The sequence below is a fragment of the Egretta garzetta genome, unplaced genomic scaffold (assembly GCF_000687185.1).
Source record: "Egretta garzetta isolate BGI_Z169 unplaced genomic scaffold, ASM68718v1 scaffold417, whole genome shotgun sequence".
Lineage (NCBI taxonomy): Eukaryota > Metazoa > Chordata > Aves > Pelecaniformes > Ardeidae > Egretta > Egretta garzetta.
Window position 1 is genome coordinate 429,081 of NW_009260227.1, and position 20,833 is coordinate 449,913.

A 20,833-nucleotide genomic window follows, 5' to 3' on the forward strand; every position below is an offset into this window, starting at 1 on the left:
TTTGCCTGACGGCCACTCGTCCCCAGCCGCCAGAGCGTTCAGCAGCTGTTTCGGGCTACGTGCAGAAGGAGAAGACGGCATCTTGAGGCGTCCCCAGGAAGCCCCGCATCCCGAGCATCACCTGGACCTCCTCTCCTGCACACAAGCACAACCAGGTGCCACGCGTCCAAGCCTCAGACCCCAGCACCTCCCGTCCCCAGCCTGGGACAAGCCCTCCTTTTCTCCCCCACCGAGGAACCACGAGCTCTGGACCACGGCCTGGTGTGCACCAGGATGGCACCGTGAGAAACCCAGGTGGCAGCGTGGGATGCCGAAGGGGTTTTGCTAAATCACGGGCTGCCTGGACAGAGCCTGGAGAAGGACGGGTGCCCCACAGACCTGGCCCAGCCCAGCCCTACCGGGAGGTCCTCTGGGCCACCAGGAAAGGGGCAGAAGCACCTATCGAGGGCAAACACAGCATATTTGCCCACAGACCTGCAAAGAGCCATCTGACACGAACGCTGCACCCATCACGGGGGGCCGCATCCTGACAGTGCCTTGCCACTCTCAGTGCTCTAACCAAGGGGCCAAGCCCCTGCTGCTCCGCTCGTTCCTACTCATCGACACCAGTACAAGCCCTTCCCATCTCCACTTTCTGGGCTGAGGCAAAATAGGGGGGACAATACCCTTGTCCTGGGGCCATCTGGAAAGACACCTCCATTTCAGAGCTGAGGGGAGAGGCACGAGAGATGCTCAAACCCAGCAGCCACGGTGGTATTAAAACAACGACACCTTTGTCCAAATGGACCCTTATTTATTAAAGCCCATTCCTAGTACATCCCTGAGAAACACCAGGGGCTGCCAGTTTTATGGAGAGCAGTAAAACGTGCGGATTAGCCTCCCCTGGAGCCGCCTGCCAGCGGCCGGGCTTTGCCGGTGCACGTACGGCCCGTATTGATTTTCATCAGTCTCTGCATTCTGCCTGTCGGCGTTGAAAATACGCACCCTCCCACCATCAGAAAAAGAGAGGAGGTATCAGGATGATTCCAGCCAGTAGCAACCTAAGAACACACTAAATTTTAAATGCCACAAGGGGAGGGAAAGCGGGGCAGGTATTTTCCACGTTTAGCACAGTCCCCTGCTGTGAGCGGCAATAAATTCCGCATCCCGAGCATGCCATGGGTAGACGGAGCAACTTGCGCAAGGAAGGCCAGATGCTCAGCTCGTTCCTCACAAAGAAAAGCAATTTACTCCTTCAATAAAAGCAGCAGAGTCTGCAAGTTACCCGTGGGTATCCGAGCCTATGATCTACTGCCTGGATTAGGAGATTCATTGACAGCTCTGGGTTTCGGAAAGGGATTTTATCCACTCTTCAGAGTTAACGCCAGAATTTGCAATTACTGTTATTAGGATGGATGTAACCAGCTTTGGGCTGGCAGCATCTTGCCTAGCCAGGAAACCTCATTCAAAGCAAAAGGAATAAAGCTTTCGGTATCTAAGGCAATTTCAGGCAAACCCAATGCTTTTGGCTGAGCTCTTCCTCCCTGGCAATGCCTGCTCTGTACAAATGCCCTCCCGAGCGGGTAGCAGCCATGCCAAGGAGCAGGTCCCTTAACAGAGGGACCAATGCCAGGCTGCTGCCTTGGAGCAAGGGACAAATGGGGACACGGAGGGAGCGAGCTGGGGAAGGGCAGGGTCCCTCCGTGACCCCCAGCACCTGCAGGCGCCATCTCCCCAGACAGGACACCGAAGTTGAGTTCGTTTAAGAACCTCACTGCCTTGGGTGAAGGTACTGGTCCCACTGTTCCCAGCCCTCCAGAGCTCAGCACTGGGCCAAAAGAGAGGGCACAGTTGGCATTTGGGCTCTGGGAGAAGACAAGCTCTGGAATGGGCTGCCCACGCCAGGGGATGGGTGCAGATGGGCCAGGATGCCCCGATAAATAATCTGCAGCAGGTCCACCGTGCCAAAGGAACGCTGCACATCACCTTCGCAACAACGCCGAGGATGAGGAGGGTAAGTGGGGAAGCTCTGAGGGTCTCAAGGGCCACTGAGGAACCTCTTCATCCACAAAAGCTGCTCTGGGAAGTTGATGAGTTTGTACCAGCCTCAAAAACTCAAGGATGAGCCCAAGCGAGGCCCTCAGGGCAAACCCAGCACACCAAAACCCCGTCCAAACCACCGCGCTGCTTTCGCTCCACTGATGAAAGAGCCAGAACCACCAGGAAGAGCAAAAGAAAGAGGAGGAGGAGACAGAAGGAGCTAAAATAGGACAACCAAAAGACAAACCCAGATTTCCAGCCCTGTGGCCGAGGTTAAGAGCCAGAAGACCTCAGAGCCACCGCCGGGTCCAGGCTGGAAGTGCATTTGCAGGGGCCCTGAGGCAGCTGCCCAGCAGCTGGGAGGCTCCAGTTCGCCCCAGTAATCCTCCACATTCTCATTCTTACTCTGCACTTAGAGCTATAAATAGGCAGCTCATCCAACCAACCCCCTCATTCACAGTCTCCGTCAGACGAGGACAAGCAGAGTCCTATATTTGCAGCACATCTGGCAGGCTTAGGTTTCAGGGTGAAGGAGTGCAAGATGTGCAGTCGTTGGACGCGAGATCTTGCAGGGTTTTAATTAGCTAGATTGTACTTGGACGGAGACACGCGGCTGGAAATAGCAAGAGAAGCCTTTTGCCATCTATTCTACCCAGGTCTTATGTTCCCCATTCAAAGCGGAACATTATAATCCCAAGAATGAGCCTCACACAGTTACAGAAACGAACACGATCCTAGGGATGGCACAAGCAGGACATATAAAAATCTTTAGGGGTGACAAAGAAGAAAAGACACGTTTACAAGAGCTATGACTGAAGTGCCTTGTACCACGGAGCCATTTATTTAACCGGCTGGCACGCGTGGTTTTTCCAACACAGCAAAAATAATGAGAAAAGTGGCAGCTAACTTATCATCTCACCCTGGCGCCTCTATTCATTACTTTTTTTTTAATGCACTCGAGAAATTCTGCTGATCACATCACTATTTTGGAAGACACGAGGAGGCAGCGCTGGTGACAGCAGTGAAAGAAGTAGAAGAAACTTCAGCAAGAAGCCCTTGGCAGGAGATGCTTGGCAGAGTCTGTGCCCAAAGGACTTGCATCGCTTGAGAAACTGAGGCCAGGAGGGAAATCTTCTGCAACTCCCCTTCTCTAAGATTTGGAAATACACCACTATCCCCAATGCTTTTACTGGGGATAAATCCCCAGCAAGCTGCGGCTCGAAACAAGACCAGGGGACACGAACACGGGGGATGAATCCCCCTCTGGGGGCACACGCCGGCTCCAGCGTGGGGTTTGGTGGGGAGCTGCTTTGCTTAAAACGTTTTCTCTGTCCTTTTTGCAACGCTGCAACTCCTCCCCTCACAGCAATTCGCTTTTAAAGGTGAAAGGGGGGTGAAAGTTATGCAAATGAAACGTTTCATGTCAAATCATTCACAGCACTTCTGCCTGACTCTGAATTCTTCAAATAGCTGCTAAACAAGCCCAAACCCACCGGAGGTGCAATCCACCCCAGCCCGCCGGGCCTCGTGCCAGCGCGGGGGGACAGTGCCATGAAGTGGAGAAGGTTCATGATAAAGGTGGCTCTGGAGCTGTAAAGAGGACCAGGATTAATTGCTCTCGTAAATTTAATGAGATGAAATAACCGGGGAGAGCTTAAGTGGCGGCAGAGAAAATTTAGGTTAAGTCTTAAATATAACTTCAGAAGTACCAGAATGGTTTGGGGCAGCTGAAACAGCCGTCAAGAGAGACGGGAAAGCAGTCAGCGAGGAAGATGCTCAGCGGTAAGGTGGATAACTGCCCACTTCTATCAGTGCCCGGCAGCCGTAGCCGTGCTTCCTCAGGACAAGGGTCCCTCTGATTTTGGGGGGGCAGGCTCCAGCCAACGTGCCCGCCTGTTGCTGTTGCAAAGCCCTGCTCATTTCTTGGGCAAACTCCCCCCAAACTGGCTGCTGCCGGAGGGTCTGGCATTAGGGCATGCAGAAATAAATCAGGCAGCAGAGGCGAAACGTCCCTTTCCTGCTCCTCCCAGTATTGATCAGGCACCACTTGCAAACTGGCCAGCCCTCGCCATCTGCCCAGGCTCTCTGCAGGCTGCCATCTGGCCGACGGCAAAGCAAACCGAGGGGCTGGCGGGCTGAAAATGGGGAATTTGAGAACTTTCTGGCTCCCCTGATACCCTTTTAATTTCCCATCCCCTTTCCATCACCAATTGTTCTTTTTTTTGGGGGGGAGGTGGTGGTGGTGGTGACTCTTTCTTTTTTTTTTTCTTTTTTTTTTTTTTTTAATAAATAGCTGTTTCCAGGCAATTATCTGCCTCGATCTGCTGGATGGCTGACCCAGCGCTGGGGAGCTGCATGCAGCCCAGCATAATCTCTGCGATACCCCGAAGGTGGAAGCACAATGGGTTCATCAAGGCATGAACATCCTTTCTATCCACCAGCCCCCTGCAGCCACCTCATGCTTGCATGCAGCCGGCTTGTTCCTGCAGTAAACGGCCCTCGTGGCACTGCTATTGATCCGCTCCCAGCCCCGGCCCTGGCTTTTGTCCCCGGTTGCCACAGCTCCTCCGTGCCGGGAGGGACCTCGCTGCCCGCCAGGATGAAGGTCCTCGCTCTTTAGAGCATCACAGGGACAACGGGGACAAAGCCTGGTTCCTTCTGCTTCCCAAATCTGCACCTCCGTCACAAATACTTTTATGTTTTGAATGCTTTGCAGGACAGGAATTCACCCAAAAATCTCAAATGGGGGGCACCAAACCGCTCCGTTTAAGTACTGAAGGTTGAAATGAAGCGTTTTGTCATTCTCCAAAAAAAAAAAACCAACCCAAAATATTTTTACCAGCCTCCAAAATGTCTTGTTAGAGCCAGGGCAGTACTGATCCCAGCAGCACAACAACCAAAGAGAGCTGCCTTTGGGAGAACCCTCTCTCCAGGTGGGTGACTTGGCGGTGCCGAGCCCACCGGGGTTGTCCCTCCTCACCTGCACCCCAGCCCTTGGAGGCCACCGGCAGGCTGGGCCCTTGCAAAGGCACATTTCAGAGTGGTTTTACAGGCGGGACTGCGCATCCGAGGGCTGGAGCCCCTCTGCTATGGGGCCAGGCTGGGAGAGTTGGGGGTGTTCAGCCTGGAGAAGAGAAGGCTGCGGGCAGAGTACACTGAAGGTGGTGAAACCCTGGCAGGGGTTGCCCTGAGAAGGGGTGGAGGCCCCATCCCTGGGAACATTCCAGGCCAGGTTGGCCGGGGCTGTGAGCAACCTGCTGTGGTTAAAGGTGTCCCTGCTCCTGCAGGGGGGTTGGGCTGGGTGACCTCTAGGGGTCCCTTCCAACCCCAAACATTCACTGATTCTATGATCCCTCCAAAATGATCCAGAGGGGAAAAAAAAACCAAAACAAAAAATCACTCAGCTGCACAGATGCAGCCGGTTAATGTGGAAAAACCAGCCGGGGTGGAGGGGTCTCCCTTGCAGTCGGGAGGATCGCTGTGCCCGGCTGGGCTGTCGGGCAGCGGTTCCTGCCAGGCGTGGGGGTCACTTCACCGCTTGCTGTGAAAATCATTTCCTCGCCTCCACTAAAGCATTTTGGATGCACTCGGATCTTCCCAAGGCTGCTAGATCGTCAGCAATATTAAATGCAAAGATGCTGGATGGACTGAATCATTCCCAGCTCGTGAAAGACGCCCTTGTTCAGCAGTTTAGAGATCGGCAGCAGCTAAGAAAGAGCTTTCTCATGCGGCCCCGCGGGTTGCCAGCGCCCAGCGTCGGTGCCCAGTATGCACCATTGTGACCGGCAAATTTCCAATGAAAGTTTCCTTGTCAAGCACGGAGAGACGCTCCTTGTCCAAGGGAGAAAGGACTATTGCTGATGTGTCTCCAGGCAGCCGGAGCGGCAACGCTTGTGCGAAGGGGCTCCCCGGGGCATTTCTGGGGTTTTTAACAGTTAGGGGTGAATTCCGTCTCCATTTTGTCGGTCGTGTTTCCGTGCACAACCTGGCTGCTCCGTGAGCGCGGATCTGGATGAAGGCACTTGTGCAATATCCCCATGTTGGCTTACACACGCCTTTCCCCAGTGGTCCTAACTAAAGATGTAAAGGGGAGGATTTTGCAAAGAATGGGAAAAAAGGGACAGTTAGGAAGTTGGAGACAGTCTGGGACAGAACGGGGCGATTGGTAAGAAATAAACTTTGAAGTCATCTGAGCACATCTGGGACTTGGGCACCTAAGCCCCACTCACAGAGGGACCAACTCGCAGCCATGAGCAAGGGTCCGAGGAATAGTTTGGGAAGCTTCCACCTGGACACCCTGTGGGAGCTGCACCGCCGGCAGCAGAGCGGTTAAAGCTGGGAACCCATCTGCAACGCCGAATGAGCTGCTGGGAGCTGCGAGCACAGCACGCTGAAACCCCCGTTCCGAGGAGGGGGCTGCCATCCCCAGCAGCGCTTGCGTGCGAGTTCACGCACAAGCCTTTCTCCAATTAAAAGCACGCCTTATGTGCGAGAATCAGGAATTTTAAACCCAATATTAAAGGGATTTTGAGAACTTTGGGGGGGCGGAATTTTATTCTTGAAAGGATTCCTTTATAAGTTAACATTTTATTAAACTAGCTGCTGGGAGCAAACCGCGAGCAGGGGATTCCAGGGTACTGCATTCCCCTGACTGGTAATTTATGATTTACTTTTGTAATAACTGAAGCCATAAGGAACTCATTGGATTAAGGAGTCTTATTATTTATGTTGTGGAACAATAATATTTAACTATATAAAGCCACATATCCACCCATACAGACTTTCCCTCCATATGAAACAGACTGCACTTCATAAGTAAAACCCTGGCCCCACCGAAGCGGACGGGAACGCTGCCATCGAATTCCAATAGAGCCCATGTTTCACCATATACGTTGTAGTCAAGGTTGCTTAAAAGCTTCTTATATCATCACCACGGGCAGCAAAACAGACACCAGAGACCCAGCTAAATACGGACACAGAAACCCCAGCAGCATCACCCCACATCCCGCTGCATTGCCAGTGACGGGCAGGACGGGTCCCCTGCGAGGGGCTGCCCCGGGGCTGGCTGGCGTGGTCCAAAATCACTCATGGGGGATGCAGTCCCACGTGCCAGCACCCACACAGCCCCAAAAACGCCATGGGGCGGTGCCCAGCGCTGAGTTAGCAATGGGTACCTCAGTCCCAGCAAGTGGCTCAGCTTTGGTCGGCTCCGAGGACGAATTACGTCCCGGGGTTCTGCAGCGAACGATGGGATTTAGCGGGCAGAGGGGCTCCCTGTGGACCTGGCTCCCCCTTGCCCCCCCACCGAGCCACTCACAAACTCAACTCGATTAAAAGTGATGTCTCCCAGGGCTCTGCATGGGAAAAGATGAGACTATTGTAAGAGCACAAAAATCTCCTGGCAAGACGATCAAAGCAGCCGGCCCGGCTCTCCGAGCCCCGCTGTCAAGTTTTATCCGACTTTGCTGGAACTACATTGCAACGTTTCCCTTTTTGTGTCCCCTCCCCGAGAGAAGGCGAGGCCACTTACTCCGCCAGCTCCTCCAAGCTCCGATACACGTCATCATCGTTTTCCGTCGTCTCCTCCGACGGGAAGGGCCTGGGGGAGGAGAGCAATGACAGCGTTACTGGCGTATCTCACCCCTCGCAGCAGATCCCCTGCAGCCCCAGCTGAACTCAGCCCAGCCCCGAGCATCCCACTGAGCACAGGGTGTTTTGGAACAAAATATTCATTGCAAATACATTTTTTTCCTATTCGGACATTAGCTCCTAGGAGGACACCATCTCCGCTGCTTCCCGCAGGCAGTGCCGGCATGGCAGGACGAGCACCCCTGAGCTTTTCCACCTTCGAGCTCCTGCCCTGCTCGGCCGGGGCATCCAAGCTGCTTCCCACCAGTGCCTCCCACCGCTGCAAGGAGCTGATCCCACCAGAAGGAATGAGTCCTTACAAAACCTGGCCTTCCTCATCTTAACAACTTGGTGATAGCTGAAGAAAAGTTAAAACCCTGGGGATGAGGGAAAGGACACTAAAAGGGCAAAAGGAAGGGGGGAGAAAGCCGATTAAAAGAGAAAGAGAGGGAGTGGGGGGAAGCAAGAATTCCTTGGCTCATTCTGAAGTAATAACCAAATAATGGATGAAGGAGATGAAAAATACTGCTTTAATTAAAGCCAATGTATTATTGCTGGCACAGGGCCAGGGGGGACCGTGGCTCTGCTGGGGCTGGATGCACCTTGCGACGATGGCTGCGTGGGGCTGGGGCTCCCTGGGGTCGCAGCAAGCCTTGCTCCGGCCGGAGCCCAGGGAACACGGGCTGCAGCGGGGCAGCTGGGGGGGTCCCCGTGGGCATCACAGCCAAGGCGCCTGGGGGTCCCCAGGCTACGAGCCGCACGGGATGGGATCCTGATGCTGGAGGGGAGCAAAACCGGATACACGTGAACTTTTAACTGCCCCCAAGAGCAATTTCCTCCCCTCCCCTCCCACCCTCCCAGCTTCACGATAGATTGCCTCTCCTGAAAGATTTAATACATGGCCTGACTAGCCCCCAAATTTGCTAGTTTTGGATCCCGTCCCCAGCATTAATTTGCCTTCCCTCCTCTGCTACACTTCACCCTTCCTCTGGTGAGCAGCTTCAGACCAAGTGTTTTGAAACAGTGCTCAAATCTGCAGCGAGTTCAATTAAAACCACGACCAGGTGGCGAGCCCGGGAGGGAAAAGAGCCACGGTGACCCCAGCCACAGCGCAGGATGATTTCATGCTCCACCGGCTGTCAGGGCTGCCGTGCCCCTGTGTGAGATGCAAATCCAGGGGGGCCAAGGAGCGCCCAAGGGGTGGCACGTTGAACCCTGCCCACGGGCAAAGCGGCAACGGGGGGGGGAAGGAGAGCGATGGGTGGGATGGGCAGATGGGGCCGTGCTGCTCTCACAGTCTCACTGCAAGGCAGGTGCTGTTGCGTGATCGCCCCAACACCCCAACATCGGGCACAAACAGCTGCTGGCGTGTTTGTGAGATGTGGGGAGAAGCACATTTTGGAGAGAAGCTTCAAAGCATAAAGGTGCAATGAGAGACCAGGAGGCACCCCGGATCTTTACAGAACGTGCGTGCGTGCGTGCACTTCCCCTCCCCTGCTGTCCCCCGGGGATTAGTGACGAATACCAAAGCCACGTGAAGCGCAGACAGAAAAGCCACCAGCTCCTCCTGCACGTGGCTGAGCCGGCCATGGGAACCGGCCTTGGACTTCAGCCCTGATGGGCTGGGGGGTACGGCAGCTGCTGCCGCAGGGCTCCGCCAGCCTGTACAGCTCCAGCAAGAAAGGAGAAATCAGAGGTGACCTCTGGCAAAACACCACTTGTTAAAATAATAATAAAAAAATATCCACCACAGGGCACGACCTCCTTTCTTTTACATGCATCTTCTGCTCTTAATCTCTGACTATTTCCTTCTCCAGTGCTCACCATGCCAGAAAGAAAGAGGTAAAAGAGCCATAAAGAATATTAAAATCACAAGCACACATTTCCAGCCATAAATCTGGGCTTGAGGTGCAATCAGTTCCTGTGATAAACCCCCCCATGTAAGACAAGGAGACAGCAAAGAGAGAAAAATATTTTCTAATGAGAGTTTCATGGAGACAGCAGCTCTGGCAGCCCTCACGGCTTCACCTTGACCGTCGGTAAAGAACCAGAGTGAAAGTCAGGGCAGGGGAGGAATTAATAACCTGTATCTCCACAATAGCAGCTAATGGCTAAATAAGGATGCACAGAAGGCAATTACAGAAGGAAAGCCACACCACGGAGAGGATTACTAAATGGACCATCTAAAATCTGCAGCTGAAGGACGGCTTTTTGGATAAAGCCTTGGGTTTGCCCTTTGCTCATGCCTCTCTCCCGAGCTGCCCACGCCATACGTGGATCCGGAGAGGATCCCCATGTCCCCACGTCACTGCTGCAGGAGCTGAGCAGCCATCTCCCCACAGCTCCTCTCCCCTTCTCCAAAACAGGGTGCCAGCCCCTAGACTGCAGGACAAGTCACCCGGGCCTGGGGCCCTGCCATGGGCTTTGGGCAGTTCTTGCCCAAACGGTCCTTGCTCTTCCCCAAAAGCCCTACGTGCAACAACGTAATTTAATTTAGCCCTACTAATTATGGCCATTATTCAAAGTATCTCCCTACTTTTGGCTTAAGTTCCCTTATATATCCATTCACATTTTTTTTCTTCGCTGAATGCAGGAAAAACCAATCCTCCAGCAACAAGCCGACGAAGATGACCCTCCAGCAGCCAGCTATAGAAAAACATATTAAACACTTTTCTACCTGGATTGGCACCGGCACCGGGGGTCAGGGTGGTGCTGGCAGGAGGCGCAGGGTGAACTGCCCACCCCAGCCCTGTCCCATCAATTATTCCCCATGTTGCTGGTTTTGCCACTTCCCATCAGATCACCTTCGTGGCTCCCCACTGCAAGCCGGGCTCGTCTCGGGGTGAAGTTTTCCACTTGAGCTGGCTGCAGAAGCAGATTTGATGTGGTGGGGAGAGGCTGGGGGGGGAGAGCCCTGCTCTCGCTCCTGCCCCACCAGATCCACGTCAAGGCAACGCTAAGAAAAGCCAAGGGGGTGAATTTTAACCCAGTGTTTCTCACTGGCGTTTCCCGTGTGCACACCCCGGTCCAGCACAGGACTTGCCTTTAGACGCCTTCATGCAGATTATCCTGGCATCTCCACCTGGCCCGGCGATGGTGCTGCACATTCTCCAGCCATCAGCTCCCCGAGAGCAACAGCATTGTTTGGGATCAGTTTTTATGTCGTTATTTTTTTTAAAAGAAGAGGAGAAACACTGGAAGTCAAGGGGTCTAAAAGCTCCTGATTCCCAGGGAAATTTTTACAGATCTCCAGGTGCATTGCAACTTCATACACAGTACTAAATGCTATAGCTGGGAATGCCTGGCAGTAACGAGTAAAGTGTTTTGAGTCCACAGAAACCCAACAGGTTCACAGAGATCCCAGCTCATTTAAATCCGTCTCTTATTTAATATCATTCGTTAAGCACCAGACTTTGGTTTTCACTCCACCGTCATGAAAAGCCACCTGCTGAGCCATCCATCCTCCCAGCCCGCGCATGGGCTGCAGCAAGCCTGATCCTGCTCAGATGAAGAGCAAAAAGCCCCAGCAACATCAAACACTGCTGGAACGGGCTCTTAGAGATAATAAACCTCCCAGAGTAGACTTCTTCGCAGACAAACCCCACAGCATTCAACAGCATCGCTTCCAGAGATCAAAGAAAGTAGGATCAATCTGCTGTGTTTGTTTTAGAGCCTAAAGGAGAAGGAAAGACCAAGTAATTTGCTACGGAGCTCAGAGCGAGCTTCCCCTCTTGAGGACAAGACTTACAGCAGATGATCGTTCTCGACACGCGATGCAAAGCACCTCCTTGATCTTACAAAACATTGAGGCTACTTTTTGGGTTGGAGAGCTTGCAGACGCACAGCACGCGGCGCCCTGCAAATGCAACACGCTCTCGCAAGGAAAGGCAGGAGAAGTCCACAGCCAGAGCCCGGCACGCAGGCCGATAATCAATTAATATTTCACGAGGCACCTAATGCAAAACCCCTCCCTTGCTCTCAGCAGCCACTTGGGTTACCCCATGATCCATCCCATGCCGCATCCTCATCAGCCGCCCCCGCGTGCTCCCCCGCCGCAGCTCGATGCACTGCCTGGCTGCGCTCTCCTCTGAATTATTTAACGGGAAGAGCCAGGTAGGCTGCAATTCTAACAGCAATAAGCAGGAAGATTTATTTATTTATGAACATATTTCAGCATCTGGGTGCCTTGTCCTAGCAACGGAAGCAGCTGTCACCTCTGCCGGACCGTCGCAGAGGATACAGAGGGTCAAGGATGGGTCACAGCTTTAGTCTGATAATTTTGTACAGTAGCATCTTAGCCTCAAATCCATGTGTGACAGAGTGGGGAGGATCCAGCACGGTTTATTTTCTCTTTTCCCTGTCTCCATTCTGATTTCTTAGGGTCAAGCAGAAAGCCTGGTGAGAAGCGGGCAGGGTGGACACGTCCCAGTCTTTGCCCTGTCCCAAGGAGCTGCTCCCACCCGAGGCGGAGATCGTCTGTCAGGCAGATCTGCAAGGTTTCCAGGACTTGTGCAAACACCCACAGGAGGTGGCTCATCCCTGACTGGGAACAGGACTCCAGCCTCCCAAGGCCAGCATGCCCATCTCCCCTCGTTTCCTAAGTCCAGCAACCACGCTTCAGTGTTTTAAAAAGCAGGCGGAGTTGGTGACGCCCGCACAACCTGCGCTGCTCCCGTCTGCTGCCCCATCTGCGAGGGATTTCTGCATAAATGGAAAGGACCAGAGCCTCAAGCTGGTGCAAAGGCATTTCCACAGCTCTGCTGGGATGGACGGGGCCATGCTGAGTCTTCCTAGCTCAGAATCTGGCAGAAAAACATTTCCATAGCACGGTATGCACAGACCATAATTACACCTTGCAGTAACTCACGACGCCCGTGGCTGGGTGTAGAGATCCTCCAACAACCCCGTTTTGAAGAAAGCATCGTGGCAATACAAAGAAAACCCATGGGAGTCTGCAATTTCACCCAGATTTTGGACTTCAGGCTGTGCTTTCCACGCGAGTTTGGGTGGGGGGTTAGCAGCCGGTTTCAGCTCCCGTGCTTCCAGATGAGTCCGTCTGTCCCACTGCTGGGGTTCAATGCTGCTTCAATCCCAAAATATATTTCTCCAGGGGAAGTGCTCAGACCTTGGCTGTTTGTAGTGCATCATTTTGATAGCTCCAACCTTCCCCCTCCACCCTTTTTTTTTTTTTAACTCCTCTTTTTCTCCAGGAGGGCAAACCACTCCCCGAGCACGGGACTGCTCCGGCCCCACGGGTCCCCCACCAGCCATCGGTCCTGGCACCCCGCAGCCGTAGCGGGTCCCCCGGGCACGCCGCCATGCCTTCATCAGCACCGCACTCCTGGAGCCGTCCAAAGAAAACCACGTGGTTTTGCAAGGCGTCTGCATGCAACTGAAAATACATTCATCATAGGCTTCAGCGGGGTTGGGCAGATTAAAGCCGCCTTTAAGTTACTGATGTACCCAAGAGGTGGCTGTGAGCTGACCAGGGGGGAGCAACGAGGTGACCTGGAGCTGCTTCTCCAGCCCTGCTCTCGACCTGGGCAGCACCTCCGAGCTTTGGTTCCCATCTGTGAAATGGGAACAAGCGTCAGGGAATGGTTTTGGCAAAGTGCTGCGAGATGGATGAAAACCACGCTATGAATGCCCAAGAGACCTTTGTATAAAGCGGAATGGAATCAGTTCTCTCCCTGCAGAACAAGGCACATCGGAGCATACCAAAAGCTGCTGAATTTAATTAAAATCGTACTATTGTGTTACATTACTCATCTCTGGAAACAAGCACCTCATGCTGTGCCAAATTTTAGACACGACCTCTGAAAAATTACGATTTGCTTTTATTTGTGGTCTGGAACTTGCAAAAATTCTCACAAGATTAATTCTGATAGAAATTCAGTGGGGAAGCAGCAATCTACATCCTCAGATAACACAAAGATGATGATTTTGCAGAAGAGCACTTACGGCATTTAGCACAGTGCCCAAGGGTGAGCTGCATGCCCGGCTTTATCTTTAGCTCAAATCTGAACCAAGTATTTCTGGAGACTATGAGACAAGAAAATATCAGCTCATATAATTTTATGTTTCAACACATTATCGCATTTTTAAAAAATTCTCATGTACCGCCCAAGAAAGCGGTATGGTTTTCTCCTCGCTTCAGCTCCACGCTGACGATAACAGATGGATAAAATCAAAAAGGGAATCCAGAAACATCTTTCTTAAAACGAAAGGGAAAAAAAAAACCCAAAACGCTCTGGGTAACAGTGCAACCAATCACCAGGGAACAATTTGGCCCAGGTCTGACTAAGAAGAAGAAAACTGGATTTGAAAACACCGTGGCTGAAAATCAATGGTGAGCACAGAGAGCAGGGACGTCGGCAGCCCTCCCTCCTGGGGGGTTGTCCCCGTGACCCTGGTTCCCCCAGGAACACACAGAATCACGGAATCACAGAATGGCAGGGGTTGGATGGGACCTCCAGAGATCATCTAGTCCCACCCTCCTGCTCAAGCAGGCTCTCCTAGAGCATGTTACACAGGACAGCGTCCAGGTGGGCTTTGAATATCTCCAGAGAAGAAGACTCCACAGCCCCCCTGGGCAGCCTGGGCCAGGGCTCAGGCACCCTCAAAGTCAAGAAGTTCTTCCTCATATTCAACTGAAACCTCTTATGCTTCAGTTTGTGCCCATTGCCCCTTGTCCTGGCGCTGGGCACCACTGAGAAGAGTCTGGCTCCATCCTCGTGACGTCCACCCTTAAGATATTTGTACGTGTTGATGAGGTCCCCTCTCAGCCTTCTCTTCTCCAGGCTGAACAAGCCCAGCTCCCTCAGCCTTTCCTCGTAGGGGAGATGCTCCAGTCCCCCCATCATCCTTGTTGCTCTCCTTGTTGCATCCTTTATCTCCTTGTTGCACGGGTGGCAGGTCGGGGAGGAGGGACGATGCTCTTGCAGCTCAGACACCGGCTGGAAGCTGCAGCAGTGCCCTGCTGAGCCCAGCACTGGGGCAGGGGGTTTGCACCCACCATGGGGGGAGATGGCCCAAGCCCACACCCCCGGCGAGTGCCGGTGACCAACCCAAGCTCAGGGCACGTTCGCTCTGGGCAGATGGCACAGCTCACCTGGGGAGCATAAAAAGAAATCACAGCCAGGACATAAAGACCTGGGACGCACCCCGTGGTATTTAACAGCATCCTCACAAGACTGCAATTGCCCAACTCTGGAAAACACTCTGCTAACAAAAAACCTTGAAACTTCCCCAATTTTAACTTGTAGCAAAGCAGCACAAGGAAATCTTTTAGCAGGCCAAGCAGCAGCTTCTCTGCTGTACCTGAGGAGCAGCTGTAGGCCCATGAAACGCGTGCCAATAAAAACAAATATCTACCTAAATATGTATTTCTGCCCGCTTCCAGAGCAGCACCAGCACTGCTGGCTGTTTGCACAAAAGCACCCCCAGCACGTCCCAGCCAAGCAGGCTCCTACCACGCAACACACGTGGGGTCTGAACGGACCCCCTGGGCCGAGCAGCACTGCCTGTGGTCCACAGGGAATGAAAAGACGTGGGCTTCCCCCTCTCCGGTGGGCTGCACAGAGATGTGGTTTGTCCCACAGCACCCCAGTGCCCCTCTCTCCAGGCACAGCCCATGGCAGTGCCTTCAGCCCCGAGCCCTGCTGGCCCCCAGCGCTGGACCCCCCCACCTCCAAGCCCCCCGTTTTGGACCAGCCAAGCCTGAAGGCCTTCTCCACACCTGGAGCAAGGATTGCATTTCAGAGAGACCTTTCCAGCACCTTTTTTTGTCGACCTACACACTGAGCCTGCACAGGAGAGAAAGCCCTTCATGCCTGGCTGCTGCACCCAAAGGTGAGATGGTGCGGGGGTGGCCCGTGACACAAGGGGTGCCCCGAGCCTACACAGGCAAAGTCAGTGAGCAATGACAAGGCAGGTGCACCCCAAAAACCAGCAAGCCCCACACGTGGCTATTAAGCGGAGCTGTGCACATCAGAACTGTATCTTCGTTATGCAAAGCTGCTGGTGGGGAGGGGGCGAGAGAAACTGCCTTTGCTTTCGTTAGCAGATGCTTACGGGGTGACCTCAGCACCTCCCAAGCCTACAAAGCCGCCGCACACGAAAACACGTCAATGATATTTTTCAGACTCTCTCAGGAGCAAGTCTGTGAGGAGACATACTTGCCAAAATAAATGTGTTAAAAACATTTTTAGCTGGAAAGGAATTGCTTTTAGCCAAGGATCCTGCTTATTGACAAAGGAAGAAGCCTTACGGTCACTCTTACAGAAGGTTTATCCATGTCACAGGAAACCATCTCCACTCGATCCCCCCACCTGCAAGGTCTGTGGAGTTGTGCTGGTCAGGACTGGTGGACAGGCCCAGGACTGGTCCCAGTTCCAGGCTCCCTGGAGCACAGGAGAGCGCTGCACAGCAACCATACACGTTTCCAGACACGGATCCCTTCCACAGCCTTCTCCATCCATTTTATAGCAACACTTAAAGCGCGTGTGACGGATACACAACAGCAGTAAAAAAAATAATGGGCAGAGTGCAATTACAGACAGCGCCTTGGCAATGAATAAAGCAGTTCTTGTAAAACCAACCTTATAGGAGAAGAGGTCCTGTAACTGCCTCCTCACCAGAAGACACTTGAGGACTTAATCATTAGCGACTTTAATTGCTTGCCATTTTCACACGTGGCTGGATCCGCCTCCTGCGTTGAGCTACCACCCCCAGGGGCAGGGGGGGGCAGAGATCTAAACTGATGAGCATGAAGCCTCCATCCTGCTGGAGAATCTTTGCAAATCCCATAAAAGATTTCCCCTTATCTCCCTTCTCCCCTCCAGGACAGCAAATCTCCTTGATCAGCTATGCTAGGGCCTGTGCCATCCCATCTTTTGCAAGAAGTGGGTTTTGCTTGGTAGGATCACGAAGTCTCCACCACAAAGTCACCCCCACCGCAAACATAAGGATATTCCCACACCGTGGTGGGGCTCAGTCAGACGGGGAAATGGATTAAAGCCATGAAACCTGGACAAAACTCTAGGCTTCATACTGAACGGGTGGATGAAGCGCGGAGGAGTTTCTGGAGCAAACACTGCCCAGCGAAGGACACGCACCGGGAGCAGACACGCGCGTTTTGCAGGGCAGGGGCTCAAGGCTGCCCGCGTGGGTCCGGCTCCGCTTGCCCCCCTCTCCTGCGGGCAGGGAGGGCACCGCCGCGCCGAGGAACGCCGCTCGCTCAGCACGGTAATGCTACCACCCCGTGAATGGCACGGGCAGGATGCTTTGACTCTCCCTTCACATCCCTCCTCCCTTTCACCCGCCCCCCCCATCCTGATATTATTGGCAAGCTGTTAAGTACAGAAACTCCAGGGATGATAACGCTGCAAACCTCATTTTCAGCACGCCAGTCTGTTTTAATCGTTTACCTGGGCAAAGCTGAGCAATACTGAGCCTCAGCAGCAAGGCACGGGGTTTGCAGGCAAAGCAGGGCAGTAGGAAAGTCTCCTCTGGGTTGAACCCCACTGGTGGGAGGATGCTGGTGCAGCTCATTCCACTGCCTGGAACTTGAGCGGAGGTAGCTCCAGCCTGGGCTAATCCCAGTGTTGAGCTTCTCTCCTCCCAACTCACCATCTGCATCGTAGAGATGGGTGAATGGGTGGCCTGGAGGGTGGTCTGCACTCCCCAGGGTGCTGGTGGGCATCCCAGCCCTGACACCCGCTCAGCCCTGGATCTGCAGGGGGATGGAGGGCACCCAGGGGCTGGGGTGAGCATCGTGCCCGGCACCAGCCCATCCCCTGGGGAGCCGGGAGGGTTCCTCTCCTCTGCTGAAGTGTCCAGCCTCCTTTAAGCAAAACAGCAAATCCCAGCTCCTTACGTACGGGACTTCCAGGGGACTCGCGGGCATCTGAAGCGCGGTCACCTCTTGCCGAACCCAAGCCTCCCAGCCAAGGGCCTGCCCTCCACTCCCAGCAAATCTGCCCCATCGCCTCAGGGCACGCGATGTGCCGAGGTTAAACGCCCAGAGAATCAGCATTTTGGCTTCTATTTATTTACTTGTTTAAATGCAAGGTAAACCTCAGCCCAGGGCATTGGGCTGGCCTCTCCATGCTTGCCTGGAGGTAAAACTAATGCCGCTTATTCTTCCAACAAGCTTGGGCCAGCCACCCACCCGAGGGGGTCCTGCCTTGGTCCCCAGGATGGGGAAAACACAACCACCCCCTCCTCCTTCCCTGCACCGCCCGGCCAAAGCACCGCTGCTGCTCCCACAGGAGAAACCCTCCTCTTGACAACCAAGATTCACCCCTCCTCCCATTTGCAAATGTTTTAAAATCTATTTTATTAACTGCAGTGCCTTCTGAAGGAAGTCACCGAGAGGTTCAGTTCATATACAGAGGATTTACTTAGATTAAGGGCCTCAGTAAAAGGCCTTTGAACATGCTAACTCCTTCCCGTTTTCAGATGGTTTCACTGTGCACACATTAAAAATGCAGGCAGGCAGCAGGAGCCAATATTCCTTAACCTCCTGCTTTGCTTGCAAAACTCTGTCTTCCAGGAAAAACATGTATCTCGGGGAGATGAAAAAACACAAGCCCCCTCTGCTCCCAGCTCACATCCAGCTGGTGGAGCTTGCTCGCACAAGGTGGACGATGGCCGGAGCCCAGAGGACGCCGGGATGTACCACGGGCAATGGAGCACAGCCAGGGCTGCAGCAGAAAAGTCTTAAGGGGGGAAAAAAAAAAAAAAACTTTAAGAAAAAACAATCCTGTTTTTTTGGGACCTGCAGCAAGAAGTCCTTTTGTCCTCCAGAGAGCTGAGTTTGCTCGAGAAAACTTGGAAAGGGAATGAAAACTCATGCTCCAGAGCACAGGAGAACCTTTACACCACCACGCTGCTGCTGTCTGCTACAAAATCCTCCTGCCTAACTTGGGAGCTCAGTGCCAGACACTGTGAGAAGCGGGGTAATGGGCTTCCCGGGCTGCGAGTCAGGTCTGCCGTGGACACCCCGGCGTCCTGGCTGTAAAATAAAGGCTCCTTGTTCAGAGACAGCCACGATGGGCAAGGAGCTCGGGGGTAGCTTCTCTCTGCGACTGCTGACAGTCCTCCAGCCAGGTGGAAGAGAGGACAAGAAATGATAACAACTAAGAAAACATCTCCTCTCCTTAGCTGATGGGCAATGCTGCACAGTGAGGATCTTTTCTTCGTCCCCCCATACAGCCCTGGGAAACGACACAGGGATGAATACCCCAGAAAAAGGGTATTACCCCATTTCTGCTCCCAAACGAGATCGAACGGCAGCGCTGCCTGCGCCCACGCCAGCCGGGCAGGTCTCCTCTCCCACAAGCCAGGTGAACAAAGGCATTTCCCACCTCCCCAGCTCTGAGAGGGGAACATGAGACACACAAAACGAAGGGATAAAATCGACACGCAAAACTAAGGGATAAAATCAGATATGCAAAACTCAAGGATTTGCCCAGGGCCATGTACGGCACCTGGGGCAGAGCCAAGATCCAAACGTAGCTTCACGCATCCGCTTTCCCTTCAGCCTGTGTCTTTATCCACAAAACCATCTTTCCCCTGAATGCCTTAAAGACAGAAAATGTGCCTTTTTCCAGGAGGCACCAATAAGCCTCTTCTCATAGAGGGTCTTCCTATGCATTGGGGCACTATCCAAAAATTAACCCCGTGCGGCGGCGGTGGCCCTTGCAACCACACACTGCTTTCATTAGCGGGGAAGCATCGCCTGTGCTGTTTGCACAAACAGCCTCGTGCAAGAGAGAAATCTATTTTTGCAATCCTTAGAGCCCGTCGCCTGCTCGGGGGTAACTCGGCGATGCACCACACGCTGTTTTCTGCAGGAGTTCAGAAGCCTGCAGCTGGGACCAGAACGGGGCAGGAGGAGGACAGGCGCAGCACGGGCTGTGGCTACAGCTGCAATGGATTAAGCCCAGCCTTAGCAGTGCGCTGCAAACAAAACATTGCATTCAAGATCATTTTGTGCCATGTTTTGCTGCTTGTAGCTTGTTCCTTGGAAGAAAGCACTCTGTCATCTCACCATAGCTATCCTGATAGCTATCTGATTTACTCTGTGAAACAGGGCTTCTCTGGCAAGGATCATGTATCCAGAAATTATTAGACAGAAAGACTATTTTTTTTTTTTCGCTGAATAGCATACAAGATTGATTTTTATTTTTCTACCCTACATGCCATGGAACTTTTTTAAGGACAAGTATCATGTATCCAGAAATTATTAGACAGAAGGACTATTTTTTTTTTTCACTGAATAGCATACAAGATTGATTTTTATTTTTCTACCCTACATGCCATGGAACTTTTTTAAGGACAAGTAATAGGTTTGGGGATTTATTTCCTTCTTAATTTGGGTGATCCTGAAGTCTTAGAGCCCAAAACATGGGTTGGAGCAAAGCCACATCCATGCTATGGGGCTGAAGACCATACAATCCATACGCTATCCTAATTGCACTGTATTTACTGTGTTTTTAAGCACAGTGCCTAAGCCAACAAGACTTTTCCCATTTATTTCAACGGCAGCATTGTCACTGGGGGAGGGAGTAGGGACCCCAATCATCGGTGGGGACCCCAAGGAGCTGAGGGGCCACGGTGGCCAATGTGGCCAGTCCCTTCGGGGAGCCAGAGCTGCTGATGGTTCCCACAGTTTAAATTAATTCATCTGAGGGTATTTCCTGTCATTGAGGCTTTTGTGATGGTGTAGCAAGAAATCACCTAATTAAAAGGAAACAACATGCAGCAATGGAGGCTCTTCGCCTGCAGGGGACAGCGATGATGGGAAGGGGCACCCCTGGGGGGTATTTCCCAGCTAACTGGAGCGACAGCGTTTTCTGTTCTTGTAGAGCTGGCGATGGGGAGGAGGAGCAGGGTTAATACGCAGAGTTAGAAGCAAAGATCCACTAAGCCCTGTGCTATTCTTGTGTGATTATGGTGCGAAAGGCTTCCAAGATAAGGGATTTTAGTGGGAATGGTAAATGGTGGTTGTAAAATGAATGGGAAAAAGCCGCATAGCCACAGGAATAGCAAAGCCTCCCTGCTCCTGGCTCCCAGCTATTGCCCACTGGGAGACCTCAACAGGAACACCAGTGATTCAGCCCCAGCCTTCCCAGAGGACACCCAGCTCATTCAGCCTCCAAACTGACACCAGGACCTCCCT

The 20,833-nt window shown here is 53.0% G+C and overlaps 1 protein-coding gene across 1 annotated transcript in view; it reads right to left on the reverse strand.

The window, feature by feature from the left end:
• Positions 1 to 20,833, reverse strand: part of VAV2 (vav guanine nucleotide exchange factor 2) — a gene marked incomplete at its 5' end in the record, with an annotated part of 161,863 nt that overhangs the window by 30,888 nt on the left and 110,142 nt on the right. The window contains one exon of the mRNA XM_035897646.1: positions 7,550 to 7,618. Within this exon, the coding sequence (XP_035753539.1) occupies positions 7,550 to 7,618 (69 nt within the window). The remainder of the gene's footprint in view (positions 1 to 7,549; positions 7,619 to 20,833) is intronic.